This window comes from Lithobates pipiens, unplaced genomic scaffold (assembly GCF_037356315.1).
Source record: "Lithobates pipiens isolate NorthernLeopardFrog02 unplaced genomic scaffold, aLitPip1_a1.2 Scaffold_27, whole genome shotgun sequence".
Lineage (NCBI taxonomy): Eukaryota > Metazoa > Chordata > Amphibia > Anura > Ranidae > Lithobates > Lithobates pipiens.
Window position 1 is genome coordinate 224,452,989 of NW_027507788.1, and position 26,450 is coordinate 224,479,438.

The following is a 26,450-nucleotide window of genomic DNA, read 5'->3' on the forward strand; positions in this document are numbered from 1 at the left end:
ATTCTCTGGACAGTAGATGGGTGTACCTGGGTCCCACTGGTTTCCACCACAATTCTCTGGACAGTAGATGGGTATACCTGGGTCCTACTGGTTTCCACTACAATTCTCTGGACAGTAGATGGGTATACCTGGGTCCTACTGGTTTCCACTACAATTCTCTGGACAGTAGATGGGTGTACCTGGGTCCCACTGGTTTCCACCACAATTCTCTGGACAGTAGATGGGTATACCTGGGTCCTACTGGTTTCCACTACAATTCTCTGGACAGTAGATGGGTATACCTGGGTCCCACTGGTTTCCAATACAATTCTCTGGACAGTAGATGGGTATACCTGAGTCCCACTGGTTTCCACTACAATTCTCTGGACAGTAGATGGGTATACCTGAGTCCCACTGGTTTCCACCAGACTTTTCCAGACACTATATGGGTGTACCTGAGTCCCACTGGTGTCTGCCAGTTCTGTGCTGATGTCTTTGCTGCACATCTTCTGATATGGAAGGGAAGTAAGCATGATGTGTCTTTCATTATGTGTAGCTGCTGAATTTAATTTTTTGGAAAGGGGAAAGGAACTCTGATTTAATCAATATTGTTGATAGATAGTAGTAATAAAATACTGCATTGTGGCCATTAGATGGAGCTGAAGAGGAGAGGAAATACATGTTTGTAACCAGTGGCATAGCGTGGGGGTGCCGTGGCCCCGAGCGCGACATTTAGGGAGGTGAAATTTTGTGCCAGTAGTGTCACTACTGGCTGCCTTCTAATTTTAATTTCCTGTGTCCCCAGTGCTCCGGCCCCCATGTTTAGTGTCTGGCGCCCTGTGATTGGGTGTATGGGGGTCATGTGGGGCTGGCCTGTCCGCGATCGTGGTTGCTCCTGAAGTCCCGCCTCCGCACATTACCCTCATACGCTCAATCACAGTGTGCCAAGAAACACTGAACATGGCGGCTGAAGCACGGGGGAGACAAGCACTGGCGCCAGGGCCGCTGTCTTCTCCTCCTCTTCCTATCCTCCGGAGTCCGGACCGATGCAGAACAAAAAGGTGAGGAATGGATGGACTCGGACTGGGGGAGAGAGAGAGAGGCGCTATATATGTAGTGTCAGTATAGGAAGACTGTAGGCAGGACAGTATAGTGGTCGGTGTAGTATAGTAGTCAGTATAGTATAGTGGTCAGTATAGTGGTCAGTATAGTATAGTGGTCAGTGTAGTGGACAATATAGTGGTAAGTGTAGTGGACAGTATAGTGTAGTAGACAGTATAGTGGACAGTGTAGTATAGTGGTCAGTGTAGTGTAGTGGATAGTGTAGTATAGTGGTCAGTGTAGTGTAGTGGACAGTATAGTATAGTAGTCAGTGTAGTGTAGTATAGTGGTCAGTGTAGTGTAGTGGACAATATAGTATAGTGGTCAGTGTAGTGTAGTGGACAGTATAGTATAGTAGTCAGTGTAGTGTAGTGGATAGTGTAGTATAGTGGTCAGTGTAGTGGACAGTATAGTATAGTGGTCAGTGTAGTGTAGTGGACAGTATAGTATAGTAGTCAGTGTAGTGGACAGTATAGTGGACAGTATGGTATAGTGGTCAGTGTAGTGGTCAGTATGGTATAGTGGTCAGTATAGTATAGTGGACAGTATAGTATAGTGGTCAGTGTAGTGTAATGGACAGTATAGTATAGTGGTCAGTGTAGTGTAGTGGACAGCATAGTATAGTGGTCAGTGTAGTGGACAGTATAGTGGTCAGTGTAGTGTAGTGCACAGTATAGTATAGTGGTCAGTGTAGTGTAGTGGACACTATAGTATAGTGGTCAGTGTAGTGTAATGGACAGTATAGTATAGTGGTCAGTGTAGTGTAGTGGACAGTATAGTATAGTGGTCAGTGTAGTGTAGTGGACAGTATAGTATAGTGGTCAGTATAGTATAGTGGCTAGTGTAGTGGACAGTATAGTATAGTGGTCAGTGTAGTGTAGTGGACAGTGTAGTGTAGTGGACAGTGTAGTATAGTGGTCAGTGTAGTGTAGTGGTCAGTGTAGTGTAGTGGACAGTGTAGTGTAGTGGACAGTGTAGTGTAGTGGTCAGTGTAGTGTAGTGGACAGTGTAGTATAGTGGTCAGTGTAGTGTAGTGGACAGTGTAGTGGACAGTATAGTATAGTGGTCAGTGTAGTGTAGTTGATAGTATAGTGGTTAGTGTAGTATAGTGGACAGTATAGTGGTTAGTGTAGTGTAGTGGATAGTATAGTGGTCAGTGTAGTGTGTAATGGTCAATAAAGGAATCAGGTTGGTCAGTGTTGAAATCAAGTAGGTTAGTGTAGTGGTCAGTATAGGAATCAGGTAGGTCAGTACTATTGTATTTGAAGGGACACGGGGAGTAGTAAAAGTCCGCAGGTTAGGGGGGTACAAATTTCTTGCCTTGCCCCGGGTGCTGACAACCCACGCTACACCACTGTTTGTCACAAGTGATTAACTGTAACTATTTCATAGAATGCTGGAAGAAATTGGCAAATGATTGTAGATTTATTCATGTTTTGTTGAATATAGACGGTGAAGGAGTTGCAGACCTCCACCCGAGAGGCGATTGTTCTTCTGAAGGCCATGATAGAAGAAGTCCGCAACAGCGCTGAGGAAGAGGAAACCTCAATCAACACTCTCTTCAGCAGCATGCAGGTATCCTGGAGCTCCTCGAAGCCTCATGTTTTTGGGATTCCCCCAGAATAAGAGCCACAAACTAGAAATCCCGACATCTCCTCCCATTTCTCAGCTAATATGAAACCCACATGACCTTGGTTGAACTAGATGGACTTGTGTCTTTTTTCAACCAGACTAACTATACTACACTGAGCAAAATTATAAACGCAAGGCTTTTGTGTTTGCCCCTATTTATCATGAGCTGAACGCAAAGATCTACGACTTCTTCTATGTACACAAAAGGCAGATTTCTCTCAAATATTCTTCACAAATCTGTTCACACTGAAAGCGGGGGGGTTGCCGGCGGTAAACTGCTATTTTAGCGGCGATTTACCGTCGTTTTAGAGGTGTTTTTTTAAGCCACTAGTGGGCCGCTTTTAATTCCCGCTAGCGGCCGAGTAAAGGGTTAAAAGTGCCGCTGCCGAGGTGTTTTACTGGTGGTTCAGCGGTGCTGCCCATTGATTTCAATGGGCAGGGGTGCTTTAGGAGCTCCTAATGTGCCTCAAAGAAGCTGATTACAGGGCTTTTTTTGACGTCTTGCCAGCGCACTCGGGCTTTCACACTAGGATTGTAGATGACGTATTTTACAGGCACTATTTTTAGCACTAAAGCACTCTGTACATAAACGCACTCCGGAACGCTGCACTCTGTACATAACGCACTCCGGAACTCTGCACTCTGTACATAGCGCACCCCTCAACTCTGCATTCTGTACATAGCACACCCCTGAACTCTGCATTCTGTACACAGAGCACCACTGAATCCTCCACTCTGTACATAGCGCACCCCTCAACTCTGCACTCTGTACATAGCGCACCCCTCAACTCTGCATTTTGTACATAGCACACCCCTGAACTCTGCATTCTGTACACAGCGCACCCCTGAACCCTGCACTCTGTACATAGCGCACCCCTGAACTCTGCATTCTGTACAAAGCACACCCCTGAACTCTGCGCATAGCACACCCCTGAACTCTGCACTCTGTACATAGAGCACCCCTGAACCCTTCACACTGTGCCTAGCTTACCCCTCCACTCTGAACATAGCACACCGTTGAACTCTGCACTCTGTACATAACACACCCCTGATCTCTTCACACTGTACATAGCGCACTCCTGAACTCTGCACTCTGTACAGAGCACACCCCTGAACTCTGTACGTAGCATACTGCTGAATACTGCACTCTGTATGTAGCGCACCCCTGAAAGCTGCACTCTGTACATAGCGCACTCCTGAACCCTGCACTCTGTACATAGCACACCCCTGAACCCTTCACACTGTACCTAGCACACCCCTGAACTCTGCACTCTGTACATAGCGCACCCCTGATACAACTGGCCCTTTGAGGGCAACCATTTGACAACCCTGTTTTAATAAACTGTATTGAAGTTCACAGTTTATTCGACTTCACAAGCAGCCGACTTGTGGTGTTTGATCAGATTCATGGGTGGTAGATTTTTGGTGATTACTTACTGATCAAATTTGCAATTCCCAATGCCTTTAAAGCATCAGGAAGTGGAGATCCTGATAATGGCTCCAGATCAGACAGTGACTAAAACAAGAGAGGAAGATACCAATGACCTGTAATTAGTTATCAGTGAAGATCTCCCTTTACAGATACAATTCCAGCAGCTTCACCACTGGGAAAAAAACATTATAATTCGTATTTAGAAACCTGTGTCTGGTTTTCTGAGGATCAGTTATGTTATGTTTTACAGGAGAAGTTGGCAGAACGCAGGAAGAGCCTCTTGAAAGCTGTCCAATGGTAAGAGTCTACTTCTTAACCACTTAACCTCCGGAGGATTTTACCCCCTTTATGACCAGGCCATTGTTTGCTCTTCAGCACTGCACTGCTTTAACTGATAATTCCACGGTCATACAACGCTATACTAAAATGACATGTATATCATTTTTTTCATACAAATAGAGCTTTCTTTTGGTGGCATTTGATGGTTAGTGGTTTTTTTTTATTTTTTGTGCTATAAGCAAAAAAACACCAAAAGTTTTAAAAAAAAAATATTTTTTGGTTTTCCGCTATAAAACACATCCATTAAAAAAGTAAAAAAAAAATCAAATTTTTTTCATAAATTTGGGCCAAAATGTATTCTGCTACATGTTTTTGATTAAAAATAAAATCCCCGTACACACGGTCGGACCTTCCGACGGAAAATGTGCGATCGGACCGCGTTGTCGGAACATCGGATCGTGTGTGGGCTCCATCGGACTTTTTCCATCGGAATTTGCAACACACACAAAGTTTGAGAGCAGGATCTAAAATTTTCCGACAACAAAATCCGATCCTTTAAATTGCAATCGTGTGTAGACAATTCCAACGGACAAAGTGCCACGCATGCTCAGAATAAATTACCAGACGAAAGCTATTGGCTACTGGCCCATTTATAGTCCCGACATACGCGTTTGACGTCACCGCGTTCCGAACGATCGGATTTTCCGACAACTTTGTGCGACCGTGTGTATGCAAGACAAGTTTCGGCCAAAATACGTCAGAAAAAAATCAGACGGATTTTGTCGTCGGAATGTCCAACCCGTGTGTACGGGGCATTAGTGTATATTGTTTGGTTCATGTGAAAGTTATATACAAACTATGAGATATATACTGGATCTTTTTTTTTATCTTGTATAGTACTAGTAATAGCGGCGAACAGCGATCAATAATGGGACTGCAATAGTGCGACGGACAGTGCGACACTGACACTGGGGTGGGGACTGACTAACTGCCATGGAAATAATCAGTGACACTAACACAGTGATCAGTGATAATACTATACACTGTCACTGTACTAATGACATTGGCTGGGAAGGGGTTAACATCTAGGGGTGATCAAGGGGTTAAATATTTTCCTTAACAATGTGTAATATGTGCTGTTTTTTTAACTAAAGAGCTCTCCGTTTCTCACCCTCTCAAACTGACAGATTGCTCCCTCTGTAAAGAGCTTTACCAACACAGAGACCTGAGCTGTGATTGGACACAGCCGATCAGCAGGGCTTGGCCGTGAATCATTGGCCAGGACTTGCTGACCGGCTCCCGATGTGTGGCATCACAGCAGAAGCCGGGCAGGGGGCGCACACGCGCTCACACTAAACCTGGAAGTTGGCAGCGACGTATGGGTACATGTCAGGAACCTCTCCCAACCGCTAGTACCGTTCCTACCAGACAGGGTACCTTTCCTTATACTATCCACTCATATAAAGCGCCCCCAAGACCTTAACCACTTCAATACCGGGGGGCACTTAGACATCTTCCTGCCCAGGCCAATTTTCAACTTTCAGCGCTGTCGCAATTTGAATGACAATTGCGCGGTCGTGCTACGCTGTACCCAAACACATTTTTTATAATTTTGTTCACACAAATAGAGCTTTATTTTGGTGGTATTTGATCACCTCTGCGATTTTTATTTTTTGCACAACAAATAAAAAAAGACAGAAAATGTTGAAAATGTTTTTATTCTAAATAAGTAAGTTTTCTTTTTCAATGACGGGCACTGATAAGGCAGCACCAATGAGGTGGTACTGATGAGGTGGCACTAGTATGCAGCACTGATGGGCACCCATAGGTGGCACTGATGGGTACTTATGGGTGGCACGGATGGACACTGATGGGTGGCACTGATGACACTGATGGGTGGCATTGCTGGGCATCACTGTTTTTATTTTGGTACATGATGGTGCCAGTCAGTGCCCATTTGTGGGCACTGACTGACACAGTTTTGGCATCATTTGCACATGTGGATGGCCATGGGGTACATACTTGCCCATCCACATGTTGCCCACTTCCCCGTTGGTCCAGGCGGCTTCCCAGGTGGTCTAGTATGGGCATCTGAGCGGGGCTGCGCTGATAAACAATGCGCAGACCCCCCTCCCTGTCAGGAGAGCCTCCGATCGGCTCTCCTCTACTCGTGTCTGTTAGACGCGAGTGAGGAAAAGCCGATCACTGGCTTTTCCTGTTTACATCGTGATTGGACACAGCTGATCAAGTGATATCCACCAGCCTGAACCGGTGATATCCCATCCCCCCCACCATTACACCCCCACCACCAGCCTGAACCGGTGATATCCCATCCCCCACACCATTACACCCCCACCACCAGCCTGAACCGGTGATACCCCATCCCCCGCACTATTACACCCCCCACCACCAGCCTGAACCGGTGATACCCCATCCCCCACACCATTACACCCCCACCACCAGCCTGAACCGGTGATATCCCATCCCCCATACCATTACACCCCCACCACTAGCCTGAACCGGTGATACCCCATCCCCCACACCATTACACCCCCACCACCAGCCTGAGCCCGTGATACCCCATCCCCCACACTATTAGACCCCTACCACCAGCCTGAACCAGTGATACAAGGCAGGATGGATCCATTTGCCCAATTCTGGTGGCTTCCCTGGTGGTCTAGTGTGGGCATCTGAGCGGGGCTGCGCTGATAAACAATGCGCAGACCCCCCTCCCTGTCAGGAGAGCCTCCGATCGGCTCTCCATTACTCGTGTCTGTTAGACGCGAGTGAGGAAAAGCCGATCACTGGCTTTTCCTGTTTACATCGTGATTGGACACAGCTGATCAAGTGGTAAACAGCTTCCGCCGGAGACTCTTTACCGAGACCGGTGGAGCGGTGTGTCAGACTGATACACCGCTCCACCATTCGCCGCGATGCGCACCACCACAGGCGCATGGCAGCATGTTATCCTGAAGGACGTCATATGATGCCCAGTCAGGATAACAGAATCACTTCCCGGACGTCAATTTACTATTGACTGGGCGGGAAGAGCTTAAGTAGGTTCTTCCTGACCCAAGATGGCCACCAGAGTCACATTGGGCAACAGCACCCAACCCGATCGCTTCCCCATTGACCCAGAAAACCATAGAGAAACCATGTTTCTCATGACTTCCTCTGCAGCGTTATGGTTTAGCGCCACCTGCGGTGGAGAAAATAAAGTGCACCTTCCTACATACCGCTGAGGAGTAAAGAGAATCGCAGTATTGTTATATTGGGTTCTAAATATCAGGAATGTCATTGTTTTATTTACATTATTTCTTTTAAATTTAATATTTTCCATGTATTTATTCTAAATGTATGTGTTTCTGCATTGGGTTTCCAGTCAACATGAAGAAAAGGAAAAGGCGTTTAAAGACCAGCTCTCCCACCTGGCTTCTCTATTACCCACCTTACAAGTAAGGATCCATCGATCCCTCCCTTCACTGGGGCTACAACACCCACATGGACACCAAGCAATTCCTATATTGGTTCATTTAAAGCTGAAATGTATTTATTATTTACCAATCGCAGTTAGTTAAATATTGATTAAAATAAAAATATGATTATTAAAAAAAAAAAATCTTTATTTTTTATTATCAACATCATCATTAGTTATAATTGAAATTTTGTTTCTATTTTAATAGTTTATTGCATGATTTTTATATTCTTATTTATACACTCACCGGCCACTTTATTAGGCACACCTTGCTAGTACCGGGTTGGACCCCCTTTATTTTGTCCCCCTTGCTAGTAGCGGGTTGGACCCCCTTTTGCCTTCATTCTTGGTGGTATAGATACAACAAGGTGTTGGAAACGTTCCTCAGAGATTTTGCTCCATAGTGACATGATAGCATCACACAGTGGCTGCAGATTTGTCGGCTGCACATCCATGATGCAAATCTCCCGTTCTACCACATCCCAAAGGTGCTCTATTGGATGAGATCTGGTGAGTGTGGAGGCCATTGGAGGACAGGGACCTCATTGTCCAGTGGTGAGATGATCGGAGCTTTGTGACATGGAGCATTATCCTGCTGGGAGGAGCCATCAGAAGATGGAGACACCCTATCCCCCACACCATTACACCCCCACCACAAGCCTGAACCAGTGATACCCCATCCCCCACACCATTACACCCCCCACCACCAGCCTGAACCAGTGATACCCCATCCCCCACACCATTACACCCCCACCACCAGCCTGAACCGGTGATACCCCATCCCCCACACCATTACACCCCCACCACCAGCCTGAACCGGTGATATCCCATCCCCCACACCATTACACCCCCACCACCAGCCTGAACCGGTGATACCCCATCCCCCACACCATTACACCCCCACCACCAGCCTGAACCGGTGATATCCCATCCCCCACAACATTACACCCCCACCACCAGCCTGAACCGGTGATATCCCATCCCCCACACCATTACACCCCCACCACCAGCCTGAACCGGTGATATCCCATCCCCCACACCATTACACCCCCACCACCAGCCTGAACCGGTGATATCCCATCCCCCACACCATTACACCCCCACCACCAGCCTGAACCGGTGATATCCCATCCCCCACACCATTACACCCCCACCACCAGCCTGAACCGGTGATATCCCATCCACCACACCATTACACCCCCACCACCAGCCTGAACCGGTGATATCCCATCCCCCACACCATTACACCCCCACCACCAGCCTGAACCGGTGATACCCCATCCCCCACACCATTACACCCCCACCACCAGCCTGAACCGGTGATACCCCATCCCCCGCACCATTACACCCCCACCACCAGCCTGAACCGGTGATATCCCATCCCCCACACCATTACACCCCCACCACCAGCCTGAACCGGTGATATCCCATCCACCACACCATTACACCCCCACCACCAGCCTGAACCGGTGATATCCCATCCCCCACACCATTACACCCCCACCACCAGCCTGAACCGGTGATACCCCATCCCCCACACCATTACACCCCCACCACCAGCCTGAACCGGTGATACCCCATCCCCCGCACCATTACACCCCCACCACCAGCCTGAACCGGTGATATCCCATCCCCCACATCATTACACCCCCACCACCAGCCTGAACCGGTGATATCCCATCCCCCACACCATTACACCCCCACCACCAGCCTGAACTGGTGATATCCCATCCCCCACACCATTACACCCCCACCACCAGCCTGAACCGGTGATATCCCATCCCCCACACCATTACACCCCCACTACCAGCCTGAACCGGTGATACCCCATCCCCCACACCATTACACCCCCACCACCAGCCTGAACCAGTGATACCCCATCCCCCACACCATTACACCCCCACCACCAGCCTGAACCGGTGATATCCCATCCCCCACACCATTACACCCCCACTACCAGCCTGAACCTGTGATATCCCATCCCCCGCACCATTACACCCCCACCACCAGCCTGAACCGGTGATATCCCATCCCCCACACCATTACACCCCCACCACCAGCCTGAACCGGTGATGCCCCATCCCCCACACCATTACACCCCCACCACCAGCCTGAACCCGTGATATCCCACCCCCCGCACCATTACACCCCCACCACCAGCCTGAACCGGTGATATCCCATCCCCCACACCATTACACCCCCACCACCAGCCTGAACCGGTTTGTTATCTGGAACCAGTCTGCCCATTCTCCTCTGACCTCAACAAGGCATTTTCCTTCACACAACTTCCGCTCACTGGATATTTTCTCCTTTTCCCCACCATTCTCTTTAATCCTTAGAGATGGTTGTGTGTGAAAATCCCAGAAATACTCAGACCGGCCCGTCTGTCACCAACATCCATGCCACATTCAAAGTCACTTCAGTCCCCTTTTTTCCCTATTCTGATGCTTGAACTTTAGCAAATCGTCTTCACCACGTCTAGATGTCTAAATGCATTAAGTTGCTGCCGTGTGATTGGCTGATTAGCAATTTGTGTTACCGAGCAACTGATCAGGTGTACCTAATAAAGTGTCCGGTGAGTGTATATACCACTGGGGTACCTACATCTGTTAAAACCTGACCACTTGTTCTTGCTCAGAGGACACTTTCTTGGTACATAGCCCTTATCATCTCCTCTCTTAGGTCCATCTGGTCACATATTCAGCTTTCCTGAGCTCAGCGAACAAGGCGGAGTTCCTGGACTTGGGTTATGTAAGTAGTTATTAAATAATCTAATGTGTGTTACTCTATTCATAGTCAGGCCGAGGCGTCACCCTACCGGACTACAAAGTGCCAACCTCACCTCAGCTGGCAACCATCGGGTGGCGGCAGAAAGCCTGACATTTCTTTGAAATTTTTTCTAAAAAGTCAAAAAAAAAGATGATTTTTCCAGAATTTTTTCTTCCATTTGTATGTTGGTGAAGGAAAAGTCTAGCTCAGTTGAATTATTTCATGGTTTCTCTTTGTCGCTCTTTCAGCAACTAATGGAAAGACTGCAGAAAATTGTGAAGCTTCCGTATCGCTTGAGACCATCGCAGAGCAGCAAGGTAATTACCCGACCAGAGCCCAACCTTCCCTTGTATCTTCTCCATGTTCCTCTACTTCTTCTTGGACTTCTCATATCAATTACTGTAACCAATTCATATGGTTTGCAGATCAGTACAGACTATGGGGCAGAGTTTGCGCGGTGCCTGGAACCACTGTTGATGCTGAGCCTTCGCCGGGCTGGCAATGTGAGCGGCGTTTGTGGAGGAGCCGGACATGGGAATGGAAACATGTAAGTTTTCCTATCTAATACTATGAAGATGTATCCATTGCTTTGTGGAGGAGATCTTGTAGCTATGTGACTGTCCTGAGAACGTAGGAAAGCATTTCCACATCACCACCACATCCGTCACCATATAACTCACCAACAGTTTCGTACCGTATAGTTTTATCATGTGGTACCAAGGATCCTCTCCTCTACGGGTATTGGCATCTTTTGCTAAAAATACATCTTATCCAACTGCGAGCATCCTATTATCTACAGCAGGGGTCTCTAAACTTTTCAAACAAAGGGCCAGTTTGTCCTTTAGGGGGACTGGAGTGTGGTCAGTGGGGGTAGAAAATGACACCCGTCCCAGCATCACTGAGAATAAACATGGCCTCAGAGTTGTTGGTCAGTAGGAGGGGTAGTGCCCTATCATTGGTGTCAGTAGGAGGAATAGTGCCACAAGGGCCAGATAAAGGCTAGTAAAGGGCCACATCTGGCCCTCGGGCCACAGTTTGGAGACCCCTGATCTAAACCATTCCATTGTAGCTCTGGCTGTATATTTTGGGTCGTTGTCCTGCTGGAAGGTGAACCTCCGCCCCGGTCTCAAGTCTTATGCAGACTCTAACAGGTTTAACCTAACCCTGCTTTATACTTCTCCACAACTTTATCCCTGACCTGTCTGGTGTGTTCCTTGGCCTTCATGAAGCTGTTTGTTCACTAAGGTTCTCTAACAAACCTCTGAGGGCTTCACAGAACAGCTGTATTAATACAGAGATTAAATGACACACAGATGGGCTCTATTTACTAATTAGGTGACTTCTGAAGGCAATTGGATACCCTAGATTTTAGTTAGGGGTATCAAAGTAAAGGGGGCTGAATAAAAATGCCCCCCACACTTTTCACATATTTATTTGCATCATTTATCATTTTTCTTCCACTTCACTGTGTGACACTAGATTTAGTGCCCGGACAAGGTCATCTAGAGCCCAGGGTGAACATACATGCCAAACTGCGCCCCCAGCCCCCAAGATATATGAGCAGAATACGATAGCACAAAATCACCCCCCCCCCCCCCCCCCAAAAAAAAAGAGTACTAATCTGCATGTTTACCCGCTAAGCATAAATCCCCCTCCTCCCAGGTCAAATCTGCCTCCTGCTGAAATCCCCCCTCCCAGCTCAAATCTTTGCCCCCCCCCCTTCCCTCCTCCCAGCTCAAATCCTCTCTTTCCCCAAATCCCCCCAGCACAAATTCCCTCCCCCCCAACAAATTTTCCCCTGCTAGCACAAATACCATCCAATCATCCCTACTAGCACAACTCCCCCCACAAATCCTCTTCCCCTATCCCCCTCCCAACATAAATCACCCCAAATCACCTTTCCTAGCCCCCCCCCCCCCAAAAAATTTCGCCTCCTAGAACAATTCTTACCCCCTGTTGCCCCCCAAATTCCCCCACTCAACACAAATCCCCTCCCCCCCCAATATTCTCGTGGTGCCCTGAACCTCACATGAAACCACAGTGCCCATGGAAGCCATCCCTTCTGCCCACCCACTTTCCCAGTCCTGGGTATCAGAGTAAAGGGGGGTTAAACCAAACGCCCCCCCCCCCACACTTTTCACATATTTATCTGTAAAAAAAACTTATGCCGCGTACACGTAGCCGACTATCCGGCGGACTTGGTATGGCGGACTTCCCGCCAGACTGTCCGTCGGACTTTCCGAACGGGCTACCAGCGAACTAATACGGTGTACTAAGTCCGCCGTACTATCCGCCCTACTTTTGAAATGAACGGACTCGCCCACACACGCGGAGGAAAGTCCGCTCATTTCGAGCGCGTCTCCAGGTAGGCGGGGCCGGCGAAGGAGATGTCACTGGCCCTGCCACCTGGTATGGACTTAAAGGGGAACCCCAACGCCGAAAAAAATCGGCGTGGGGGTCCCCCCCCCAGGTCCACATCAGACCCTTGTCCGAGCACGCTACCCGGCCGGCCAGGAAAGGGGGGGACCAGGGGGGTACCAGGCCGCGTGCCCTCAACATGGAGGGTGCCTTGGGGAAGGGGAGGAAGGTGCCCTTTCCCAAGGCACCCCCCATGTTGAGGGCACGCGACCTGGTATGGCTCAGGAGGGGGGCACTCGCTCGTCCCCCCCTTTCCTGGCCGGCCGGGTAGCGTGCTCGGACAAGGGTCTGATGTGGACCTGGGGGGGACCCCCACGCCGTTTTTTTCCGGCGTTGGGGTTCCCCTTTAAGTCCATACCAGGTGGCGGGGCCAGCGACGTCTCCTTCGCGGGCCCCGCCTACCTGGAGACCCGCTCGAAATGAGCGGACTTTTCTCCAGGGGGGGGGGGGGGGGAGTCCATTCATTTCAAAAGTACGGCGGACTGGCACACACACGGGAAATGCAAGTCCGGCGGGAAGATTGGAGTGCAAAACTACTTTCTAAGTCCGCCATACTTTCGGGTCAAAAAAGTATGCCGGAGGCTACACACGGGGGGATTGTCCGGTGGACTTCAGTTTGCCGGACTTTTCCACCCGATTGTTTGATCCATTTTCCTTCCACTTCACAATTATGTGACACTTTGTGTTGGTCTATAACATAAAATCCCAATAAAATACATTTATGTTTTTGGGTGTAACATGAGAAAATGTGGGGAATTTCAAGGGGTATGAATACTTTTTCAAGGCACTGTAAATAAAATGTTGCAAATGGCAATTCCCGTTTAAGAAAACTACAATTTGTAACATAAATTACTTTTTAATCCACTTAAAAAAAAACAAAAAAAACATTGTGTGAGCATGGAAGATTTTCAGGAAATAAAGTGCGGAATTTATTAGCGTGTTGAAGTCGCAGTATTTGTCATTATTTCTGCACTGAGAACGATTATCACTCAATAACTTCTCTGTGCCAATAGAATGTGATGAATGAAGCGACATCTTGGAGTTATTACCATTTCCGTGTTTTGTGATCCTGCGAGACGCTGTGCGCTGATTATTCCGCACGCTCTGTCACATTTGCTGCTAATTGCCCCTGACCCCGGGGGATTGGCTGCTTGTTCTTGTCACAGAAGAATGAAAACAGCTGTAGGGATTGATGACAGGCCGGCCGCCTGCTTGTTACAACATCCAGCAGTTCCAGGAAAAGCAAACAATAGAATAACAGATGATCTTCAGAGGGGGGCTCAGTACTTAGGAAGAGTTTATATTCTCACACGGGGAATGAAATGACAATTTACAGCTGAACTCCAGACAACCAGAGAATACATACATGTGACGCAGTGGCAGCTGGTGCTCAAAATTTTTTTTTTGGGGGGGGGCAAAAAAATTTTGAAAAAAAATCATCAATTGCAGCAAGTGTGCCATCCAACGCTCCCACTGTGCCATCAAATTCTGCCAGTGTCCCCATCATGTGCTGCCAATATGCCCATTAAATGCTGCCAGTGTGCCCTTGGACGTCCCCGGTGTGACCCCCCTGCCCGCTCGCCATCTGCCCGAAACTTACCCTGTCTTGGTGGGGCAGCGGGTGATGGCAACAAACGGGGTACTCCGTGCGTCTTCTGCCATCCTCATCTCGCGTCCCCTCCTCCTGATAGACGTCCAATAGCAGTGCCTGCCATTTCAGCCAATCAGGTGACAGGTAACAGACCTGAGCATCTGATTGGTGGAGAGACGCTTTAGTGTTAGTTAAAGCGAATATTCATTCGCTTTTCTAACGCAGCTGAGTGACCTGCAAGCCCCAGCATGGCGCTCGCAGGTCACCTTTTTTGGCGCTTATTAGAGCCTATGGCTCTTATCAGGTGCTTCAAAAACTCCTCCCACTGCTGTAATTCAGGTGCCCTGCGCCCAAAAAGGGGCCGGGTGCCTGAATAGGGGGTGGCCATAGATAGATTCATGCAATTGAAAGGGGGTGGAGAGTGGGGGAAGGATTCAGTAAATATGCTAAATTTACCAGTCCCTTCCTTTCCTGAATGAACACAATGAGTGATCTGTATTGATGACCAGCTGTGCTCATTCATAACTGAAGCATAGTAAACTGTTTGGGGGTGGGAGGGGGGCTGTCAGGTTGGCTGTATGGGGCCCCGTGGTTTCTAACAGCAGCCCTGAAGTAGCCAATATCTTAGAAGACTTGACAGACTCTGGTTGCGGCCTGGATTCTTTTCTTTGTCTGGTCTTAGCTGTTCTGTTCTTATCAGCAGTTGCTTTAGTCCAGAAAGGGGGTCTCCAAACTTTCCAAAGGGCAAGTTTACTGTGCTTCAGACATTAGGGGGGCCGGACTGTGGCCATCAGAAGTACAAAATATCCCAGCATCAGTGGGAGTAAACGATCCCCCATCATTGGTCTCGGTGGGAGGAATTGTGCCCCATTAATAGCGCTATTGGGAGGAATTGTGCCCCATCATTGGTGTCATTGGGACCCATTGTTGGCATTATTGGGAGGAATTGTGACCCGTCATTGGTGTCAATAGGATCTATTTCTGGTGTCATTGGGAGGAACTGTGCCCCATCATTGATGTGATTGGTAGGAATTGTGCCCTTCATTGGTGTCAGTGAATAAAATAGTGCCCAAGGGCCAGATAAAAGCAAGCAAAGGGCCACATCTGGCCCCAGGCCCATAGTTTGGAGACCACCGGTGTGCAGTAGGATGTAAGTGGTGCTAATGCGTCAGTCCTAGGCTAGCACATAAGAAGGTTTCCTTCCTTATTTTTTTAAGCTAACTTTACTGAAATGTCACAAAGTGACATTTCATTGGGTTGTATTGGCTGCAGCACAAAGCAAGGTGGTGGATTGCATGCACTGAAAATATTTCAAGCCGTACCTTTCTCAGTGCACACAACTATACAGGGTGGTGGAAACTGGCCTGATAGGAAACTTGGCATATTGTATGGTATGGAAAATGATGCCTAAGCCCAATCATGACTGGTCCGCTTTACATGACCAGTCCGCTTTACATGACTGGTCCGCTTTACATGACCGGTCCGCTTTACATGACTGGTCCGCTTTACATGACTGGTCCGCTTTACATGACCGGTCCGCTTTACATGACTGGTCCTCTTTACATGACTGGTCCTCTTTACATGACCGGTCCGCTTTACATGACCGGTCCTCTTTACATGACCGGTCCGCTTTACATGACTGGTCCGCTTTACATGACTGGTCCACTTTACATGACTGGTCCTCTTTACATGACCGGTCCGCTTTACATGACCAGTCCGCTTTACATGACTGGTCCTCTTTACATGACTGGTCCTCTTTACATGACCGGTCCGCTTTACATGACCGGTCCTCTTTACATGACCGGTCCGCTTTACGACCGGTCCTCTTTACATGACTGGTCCGCTTTACATGACTGGTCCCCTTTACATGACTGGTCCACTTTACATGACTGGTCCTCTTTACATGACTGGTCCACTTTACATGACCGGTCCTCTTTACATGACCGGTCCGCTTTACATGACCGGTCCTCTTTACATGACTGGTCCGCTTTACATGACTGGTCCTCTTTACATGACCGGTCCGCTTTACATGACTGGTCCTCTTTACATGACTGGTCCGCTTTACATGACTGGTCCGCTTTACATGACTGGTCCTCTTTACATGACTGGTCCTCTTTACATGACTGGTCCACTTTACATGACCGGTCCTCTTTACATGACCGGTCCTCTTTACATGACTGGTCCGCTTTACATGACTGGTCCTCTTTACATGACTGGTCCGCTTTACATGACTGGTCCACTTTACATGACTGGTCCTCTTTACATGACTGGTCTGCCTTACATGACTGGTCCTCTTTACATGACTGGTCCACTTTACATGACTGGTCCGCTTTACATGACTGGTCCACTTTACATGACTGGTCCGCTTTACATGACTGGTCCGCTTTACATGACTGGTCCGCTTTACATGACCGGTCCGCTTTACATGACCGGTCCTCTTTACATGACTGGTCCGCTTTACATGACTGGTCCGCTTTACATGACTGGTCCTCTTTACATGACTGGTCCGCTTTACATGACTGGTCCGCTTTACATGACTGGTCCTCTTTACATGACTGGTCCGCTTTACATGACTGGTCCTCTTTACATGACTGGTCCTCTTTACATGACCGGTCCGCTTTACATGACTGGTCCGCTTTACATGACTGGTCCGCTTTACATGACTGGTCCTCTTTACATGACTGGTCCGCTTTACATGACTGGTCCTCTTTACATGACTGGTCCTCTTTACATGACTGGTCCGCTTTACATGACTGGTCCGCTTTACATGACTGGTCCTCTTTACATGACTGGTCCGCTTTACATGACTGGTCCTCTTTACATGACTGGTCCTCTTTACATGATGGAGATTTTGCATTTTTTTTTTCTTTTGTTTTGTTTGCTTTATAACTGCGAGCTGAAGACTAAACCTCCCGCTCCAATTCTTTTATCTGCATCCCACCGCCACAATTTTCCACGTATAGTAAGTCACATGAGTCCCTCTGTGTTTTTTTACCTGGGTGATTAGCAGTGTCGGGGTTATAGAGGAACTGCGGGGCACGTGTTCCGCCTGCAACTATTTATATCAGAATTTCAAGGAACTCTCAGCACTCGGGTCTTTAGCACCAGCTCTCTCTCTCTCTCTAAATATATATATATATATATATATGTCACGCACAGAGCAGGCATCTTAAATGCAGCGGGCAGACGGGCATAGATGGCCTGGTCCTATTGACAGTCACTGAGTCTGGATCCGTAATACTAAACACCGGGATATTATAGAAGACAGAAATCCGACGTTTCTGGTAAATTGGATTTTTTATTCATTTATTTTTAATTAATTTTTTTTATTACATTATAAACAGTGATAGTCAACATTCATCGAACAGCCAATCACAGTGTGCTTTACATAAATTAACAGAGCAGGTACACTGATCTACTAAAGGAGTATATTTTACATCACCTTGTTGAAGATGCAACTGAATCAGCCAATAAGGAGAAGAAACATCCCTTTCTTTTTTTATTTGTTCATTTCAATTCCTAAAACCTGATTGGGGTTTTTATTGAGTGAAGTACAAACTCCCCAAAATGATTGTTATATGTCATCGTGAATTTTCCCCACCGTTTCTTAACATTTCTAATAGTTGTAATATTTTTTGGTAGATAAATGGGGAAAAACAAAAAAAAGTATTTTGAAGCTACATTTTTACTTGAATATGCTATAAATCAAAAACGGAAAAATAAAATTATATTGCTACTTCACTGTAATCTTAGTATGTTTAATGACTAAAATAAAAGTTATTTCTGTATGGCTGGTAGTATATAAAAATTCATCCATTATTGTTTTTTAAAAATTGTATTGTAACAAGAGCACAATTGGTATCACATATTTAGCTGTTATAGTAACACATATTGTTACAATCTTCTATTTGTTGTCATTGGACCTTTTGTGACAATTAAACTTGTTGTCTGTAAACAAACCCAACAGCAAAATTAAATTACACAATAACATATCGGGAATAACAGCTAGGAAACTAAATTTACGTATTTTATTATTATTTTTATTATTATTATTTAATTGTATATAAAGATTCACACATTATTGTTTTTAAAAAAATGGTATTTGTAGCAATAATTTAATTTATCATGAGCTAAAAAACAGAATTCTGAATGTAATAGTTTTATGTTATTATTATTATTATTATTATTAATAATTATAGAAACAACGGAATAATAAAAATAACAGCAATAATAATATTACTACAAATAATTAACAACAACAATATCACAGAATTATAACAATAATAATTATTATTATTATAGGCACAGTGGAATAATAAGAATAACAGCAATAATATTATTGCTACAAATAATTAACAACAACAATATCATAGATCATAGAATAATAACAATAATATTTTTTATTAATAATTATTATTATTCTATGATGTTGTTATTATTTGTAGTAATAATATTATTGCTGCTGTTTTTATTATTTTGTTAATTGCTTTATCCATAAAAATAGCATTGATTATCATTATCGTAGCAGTAATTAATCATAAATAATCATAGCAGTGATTATCTATCTACCGTATCTATAACATATACTTATGTTCTTTGTTTCTATATTGTTTTATAGTCATAATATACTGTAAATTAATTAGTTTTAAGGGTCAGTGTAATTTCCCAATAATAATAATAATTGATTACCCATAACAAAATTGATATTTAATTCAAATAACAAAAAATAAAACACCCTGTTAGGATACTGCCTTCTCTTTGAATCTTTCTCCCAGACTATGATGTAAGAGTGTCTCTAAACCTATTATATGTGATAAACGATGGTGTGTGTTTTTTTTTTTGTACATTGTACCTGCTAACCATTGAAACAGCGTCCAATGGAATAAGCTTGGAACGTGTACCTTATCTATATGCACAACTCTGCGTTGTCTGTATCATTTGCCTGTCTGTAGTGAAAATAAAATTATTTGAAAAGTAAAAAAATATCACCCTGCCCTGGTCACATGGGAAAAAATAACACAATCCTATACCCACAATCCTATACCCACAATCCTATACCCACAATCCTATACCCACAATCATATACCCACAATCCTATACCCACAATCCTATACCCACAATCATATACCCACAATCCTATACCCACAATCATATACCCACAATCATATACCCACAATCCTATACCCACAATCCTATACCCACAATCATATACCCACAATCATATACCCACAATCCTATACCCACAATCCTATACCCACAATCCTATACCCACAATCCTATACCCACAGTTGATCCAAAGGAAGGCAAAAAAAATGTCCTTCCTGTTAACTGCCAACCTGCAGCAGTCGTGGGACACAAAGCAGTTTATAGAACTGGTTATGTGTTAAGAGTAGAAGATTGCAGAAGATTTTTCCAGAGTTTTGGTCAGAATGTTCTTATTTGGATTGTTTCTAGTGAGATCTTTGGTTTTCTTCTCCAGGATCTCCAGTGGTCAGTGCTCAAAGACATTAATGATACCCGGGTGTTCCTCCTGTGACAAAATATCCATCGCTGGGTCCATCGTCCGGAAGCCCACCATGCACCGATACATCAGCACCAAAGTCCTGCTGGCCGAAGGAGAGGACAACCCATTTACCACACATTGCCGCAGCTATGAGGAGACGTACAGGGTAAGGGGCCCGCAGATCAATAATTAGACTCTGAAATAGTTCTATAAAGATGACCTGTTACTTTCATCATCATCATCTCTAAACCTTTATTTTTTCATATCATCTCCATCAGTCAGTTTAATTTGCAAGAAATAGCATTTTTTTTGTCTGATTTATTGGTCAAACACCAACCTCAACACTAACCCTCCCTATAACCCCAACACTAACCCTTCCTATAACCCCAACACTAACCTTCCCTATAACCCCAACACTAACTCTCCCTATAACCCCAACACTAACTCTCCCTATAACCCCAACACTAACCTCCCCTATAACCCCAACACTAACCTTCCATATAACCCCAACACTAACCTTCCATATAACCCCAACACTAACCCTCCCTATAACCCCAACACTAACCTTCCCTATAACCCCAACACTAACCCTCCCTACAACCCCAACACTAAACTTCCCTATAACCCCAACACTAACCCTCCCTATAACCCCAACACTAACCTTCCCTATAACCCCAACACTAACCTTCCCTATAACCCCAACACTAAACTTCCCTATAACCCCAACACTAACCCTCCCTATAACCCCAACACTAACCCTCCCTATAACCCCAACACTAAACTTCCCTATAACCCCAACACTAACCCTCACTATTACCTGAACACTAGCCTCCCCTATAACCCCAACACTAACCTTCACTATAACCCAAACACTAACCCTCCCTATAACCCCAACACTAACCCCCCCATAACCTGAACACTAACCCTCCCTATAACCTGAACACTAACCCTCCCTATAACCTGAACACTAACCCTCCCTATAACCTGAACACTAACCCTCCCTATAACCTCAACACTAACCTTCCCTATAACCCCAAAACTAACCTTCCCTATAACCCGAACACTAAACTTCCCTATAACCCCAACACTAAACTTCCCTATAACCCAAACACTAACCCTCCCTATAACCCCAACACTAACCCCCCCATAACCTGAACACTAACCCTCCCTATAACCTGAACACTAACCTTCCTGTGGCAGCAGGCAGGTAAAGTCACCTGGTTGTATCCAGGATGGTAAATATGTGTGTCCTAGATTCAGGCTTTACGCAGACTTTTACAATTAGAGGGGAAGAGTTAATGAGCCCAGCTGAAGCAAGTGGGCTCATTAAGGCCTCTACAAAAAACCCCAGCATGCATAGGGAGATGCTCCATCCTGGAACCAGTTTTGTGTGTATAGACTGGGGAGTGTGATATCTGTTCTGTGTGGTGAGTTAACGCCTGTGTGGCAAACCTCTACAACAGAGACAGGGACTGGGGCAGCACAAGGCTGTACCCAGTTGTTAGACAGGGAGTCTACTTGTGTAGTTAGAGGTCAAGCTGACCAGGATTTATTTTCTTGTTTTATTTTTGTTTGGCTGTTATATGTATCACTGCATGGAAAATAAATAAACCGGATCTTTTGTTTTTTGAACCTACACCGCTGTCTGCTGTGCCTGACTTTGTGTTGTGAACCCATCCAGGGGGTCACACACACCCGCTGCCGAGCTAACCCCTCACAGTTGGTGGAGAATGCGGGCACTTTTTTTTTTTTTTTTTGTTAAGGCCAGCATGGAGAGAGTGAGAGGGTGGGAGTTCTACCTAAGGTCTGGCGGGAGCAGCCCAGGAAGCCCATGCTGCAAGAGGCAGCGAAAAAGATTATTTGCTACCGCTGCCGGCAAGAGGAACATATTGCAGCCAATTGCCCAGTTGTGGATGAGCCTATGCAATATGACTTTATAAGGGAGAGATGTCAGTCGCTGTTTGCGACAGTTGCATGCACTGCCATTCGGGGACCTGAGAAACATTTATGTAAAATGTGTATTAATGGTAGACATGTTGATGTGTTGCTAGATTCAGGTAGCCTGGTAACATTGATAAAAGCTGAATTAGTTACTACAGAGGTCTCTGGGAAGAACAAGGTGGCTGTTATTTGTGTGCATGGGGACACCCGAGAGTATCCTGTAACTTCAGTGTTTTTTGAGACCCCCAAAGGTAACCTCTCTCATCAGGTGGGGTTAGTGGCTCACTTACCACATGATGCTATTGTGGGAAGGGATTTTCCAAAATTCTGGGAACTCTGGGATTGTCCTGAGCCCCCCACTGGTGCCCCTATAAACCAGGAAGATGACCAGAATTCCTCTGGGAGTGGTGAGGACTCTCCTGAATTTCCCTTGTCGGTATTGGCGGGGGAAACTCGAGAAACTGGGGAGGAGCCAACATCCTCAGATGAAAACATGCCGTCTGTGGAGTTTTCGGATCTTGAGGTTCACAGGGAAAATTTTGCCACAGAACAGTTAAAAGACCCCACCCTAATAAAGGCACGGGAAAATGTGGTGAAAATAGATGGCGAGTTAGTGAACCCAGATAAGACTTGCCCTTATCCTTACTTCACTATGGAAAGGGACCTGCTGTATCGAGTGGCTCAAAGGGCAGAAGAAACCATTGAGCAACTTGTAGTGCCCAAACCTTACAGGAAGTTGGTGTTAGAATTGGCTCATGGGCACATTCTGGGAGGTCATCTGGGGACAGAGAAAACCAGAGAGAGGGTACTGCAGAGATTCTATTGGCCTGGGGTCATGAAGGAAATAGAAAATTATTGTTCCTCCTGCCCTGTGTGTCAGAAGTCGGCACCTATGCCACATTTCCGTAACCCACTGGTACCTCTTCCTATCATTGAGGTCCCCTTTGAGAGGATCGCAATGGATTTGGTAGGTCCGATAATGAAGTCTGCTAGGGGGCATCAGTACATTTTGGTTATATTGGACTATGCCACCCGTTATCCGGAAGCAATTCCTCTCCGAAATACCTCGGCCAAAACCATAGCCAAAGAGCTATCCCTTGTTTTTAGCCGCGTGGGTATTTGTAAGGAACTGCTTACGGACCAAGGTACACCCTTTATGTCCCGGGTTATGAAAGAATTATGCAAGTTGTACAAAGTGAGGCAATTGCGTACATCTGTGTATCACCCCCAAACAGATGGGTTGGTTGAAAGATTCAACAAAACCCTAAAACAAATGTTAAAGAAGGTGGTGGATAGAGATGGAAAGAATTGGGATTGTCTAATACACTATCTGATGTTTGCCATTAGGGAGGTACCCCAATCCTCTACGGGTTTCTCACCCTTCGAGTTGCTCTATGGGAGACACCCAAGAGGGCTGCTGGATATCGCCAAGGAAACTTGGGAAAATGAGAGTTCTCACAGGAGTGTGATTGAGCATGTCGCCCTGATGCAAGATAGAATTGCACAGGTAATGCCAATTGTAAAGGAACATTTAACCCAAGCGCAGTTAGCACAGCAGAGAGTGTACAACCGTGGGGCCAAGACACGTACTTTTTCCCCGGGGGATAGGGTCTTGGTACTAGTCCCTACGGTTGAAAGCAAATTTCTGGCCAAATGGCAAGGTCCATATGAAGTAATTGAAAAAATTAGTGAGGTGAACTACAGGGTTAGACAGCCAGGAAGGCGAAAGCCGGAGCAGATCTATCACGTCAATCTGCTGAAAGCCTGGAGGGATAGGGAATCCCTAGTCGCAGAGACTTTGTCACAAGCACAGCCTGATTGCTTAGTTCCTGAGGTTGGAATAGCAGACACCTTATCGAAAGCCCAACAACAGGAGGTTAAAGAGTTTGTACTTCGTAACAAAGAGATTTTCTCTGAGCTTCCGGGACAAACATCTGGCGTAGAGCATGACATTATCACCCCGCCAGGAGAAAGGGTAAAACTAAAACCTTATAGAATACCAGAGGCCCGACGGGAGGCAATACGTGGGGAGGTTCAAAGGATGCTGGAATTGGGTGTGATAGAGGAGTCCCAGAGTGACTGGTCCAGTCCTATCGTACTAGTGCCCAAACCTGATGGGAGCTGGCGGTTTTGTACCGATTTTCGACAATTAAATAAAGTTACAAAATTTGACACCTACCCCATGCCGCGTATAGATGAGTTGATTGACCGGCTGGGAACAGCCCGATATATGACAACTCTTGATCTCACCAAAGGGAATTGGCAAATTCCCCTGGCCAAGTCGGCCAAGGAGAAAACTGCGTTTGTAACCCCAGATGGGGCATTCCAATATAAGAGAATGCCGTTTGGGTTACAAAATGCACCGGCAACATTCCAGCGGAAAATGGATAAGATTCTGAGGCCCCATCAGAAATATGCTGCAGCTTACCTGGATGATGTGATTATCCATAGCACAGACTGGGTCTCACATTTGCCGAAAGTGCAAGCAGTCCTAGACTCTATCCGGGAAGCTGGGTTTACGGCCAATCCAAAGAAGTGTACCATTGGACAGGAGGAGGCCAAATATCTTGGGTACACTATTGGGAGGGGGGTCATAAAACCCCAAGTCAATAAAGTCGAGGCCATACAGAGTTGGCCACGTCCCAACAGCAAGAAACAGGTACGAGCCTTTCTGGGAATCGCTGGCTATTATCGACGATTCATTCCCCATTTTGCTTCTCAGGCTGTGCCCCTCACCAACCTGACAAAAGGGAAAGAGTCGGTCATGGTTAAATGGTCCCCAGAGGCTGAAGAAGCATTTCAGTCCTTAAAAACAGCCTTATGTAGCCAGCCAGTGTTGTACTCACCAGACTTCTCGAAGGACTTCGTGGTACAAACTGATGCATCAGACGTTGGGTTAGGAGCAGTGTTATCCCAGGTCTGGAACGGGGAAGAGCACCCAGTCAGCAGGAAGTTGAAGTCCCATGAGGTAAATTACTCCACGATTGAGAAGGAATGTTTAGCAGTGAAGTGGGCTCTAGATTCCCTTCGGTACTATCTGCTAGGTAGGCACTTTGACCTGGTGACTGATCACGCTCCTTTAAAGTGGATGGCTCAAAACAAGGAGACCAATAGAAGGGTAAATAGGTGGTTCCTGGCCCTACAGGAATTTAACTTTACAGTTAAGCATCGCCCTGGTGTTAAAATGGGGAATGTGGATGCTTTGTCTCGGATACATGCGTGTCTGACTGCTGGTGTTACAACCCCAAGGTTGAAACAAGAGGGGGGGGTATGTGGCAGCAGGCAGGTAAAGTCACCTGGTTGTATCCAGGATGGTAAATATGTGTGTCCTAGATTCAGGCTTTATGCAGACTTTTACAATTAGAGGGGAAGAGTTAATGAGCCCAGCTGAAGTAAGTGGGCTCATTAAGGCCTCTACAAAAAACCCCAGCATGCATAGGGAGATGCTCCATCCTGGAACCAGTTTTGTGTGTATAGACTGGGGAGTCTGAGATCTGTTCTGTGTGGTGAGTTAACGCCTGTGTGGCAAACCCCTACAATAGAGACAGGGACTGAGGCAGCACAAGGCTGCACCCAGTTGTTAGACAGGGAGTCTACGTGTGTAGTTAGAGGTCAAACTGACCAGGATTTATTTTCTTGTTTTATTTTTGTTTGGCTGTTATATGTATCACTGCATGGAAAATAAATAAACCGGATCTTTTGTTTTTTGAACCTACACCGCTGTCTGCTGTGCCTGACTTTGTGTTGTGAACCCATCCAGGGGGTCACACACACCCGCTGCCGAGCTAACCCCTCACATTCCCTATAACCCCAACACTAACCCTCCCTATAACCCCAACACTAACCCTCCCTATAACCTGAACACTAACCTTCCCTATAACCCCAACACTAACCCTCCCTATAACCCCAACACTAACCCCCCCATAACCTGAACACTAACCCTCCCTATAACCTGAACACTAACCCTCCCTATAACCTGAACACTAGCCTTCCCTATAACCCCAACACTAACCTTCCCTATTACCCGAACACTAACCTTCCCTATAACCTGAACACTAACCCTCCCTATAACCAGTGGCAGCCCGTCTATAAGGGGCGCCGCCCCCCTAATCCATGCGTCTGACTCCTAATCTACATGCAAGGTGCCAGACGCATTGGATTTCATTGTTTTTTGTTGTTTTTTTAAGCACATGATTAGAGCCTGAGGCTCTAATTGGCTTCAAAAAAGGGTGGACTCGGGGCGCACCTGAGCCCACCCAGCTGTGTGACAATAGGGAATTAATATTTGCTATTGTCTTCCTGATTCTCTTCCGGGTTGCAGGACACACTT

At 46.3% G+C, this 26,450-nt stretch overlaps 1 protein-coding gene across 2 annotated transcripts in view; it reads left to right on the top strand.

Moving 5' to 3' along the window:
• The window catches only part of RNF207 (ring finger protein 207), a 90,162-nt gene that overhangs the window by 44,011 nt on the left and 19,701 nt on the right, over positions 1 to 26,450 (top strand). For both annotated transcript variants that reach the window (XM_077458305.1, XM_077458304.1), the window contains exons 7-13: positions 2,530 to 2,655; positions 4,395 to 4,441; positions 7,806 to 7,878; positions 10,581 to 10,649; positions 10,916 to 10,984; positions 11,093 to 11,214; positions 20,156 to 20,345. In XM_077458305.1, the coding sequence (XP_077314431.1) occupies positions 2,530 to 2,655; positions 4,395 to 4,441; positions 7,806 to 7,878; positions 10,581 to 10,649; positions 10,916 to 10,984; positions 11,093 to 11,214; positions 20,156 to 20,345 (696 nt within the window). The remainder of the gene's footprint in view (positions 1 to 2,529; positions 2,656 to 4,394; positions 4,442 to 7,805; positions 7,879 to 10,580; positions 10,650 to 10,915; positions 10,985 to 11,092; positions 11,215 to 20,155; positions 20,346 to 26,450) is intronic.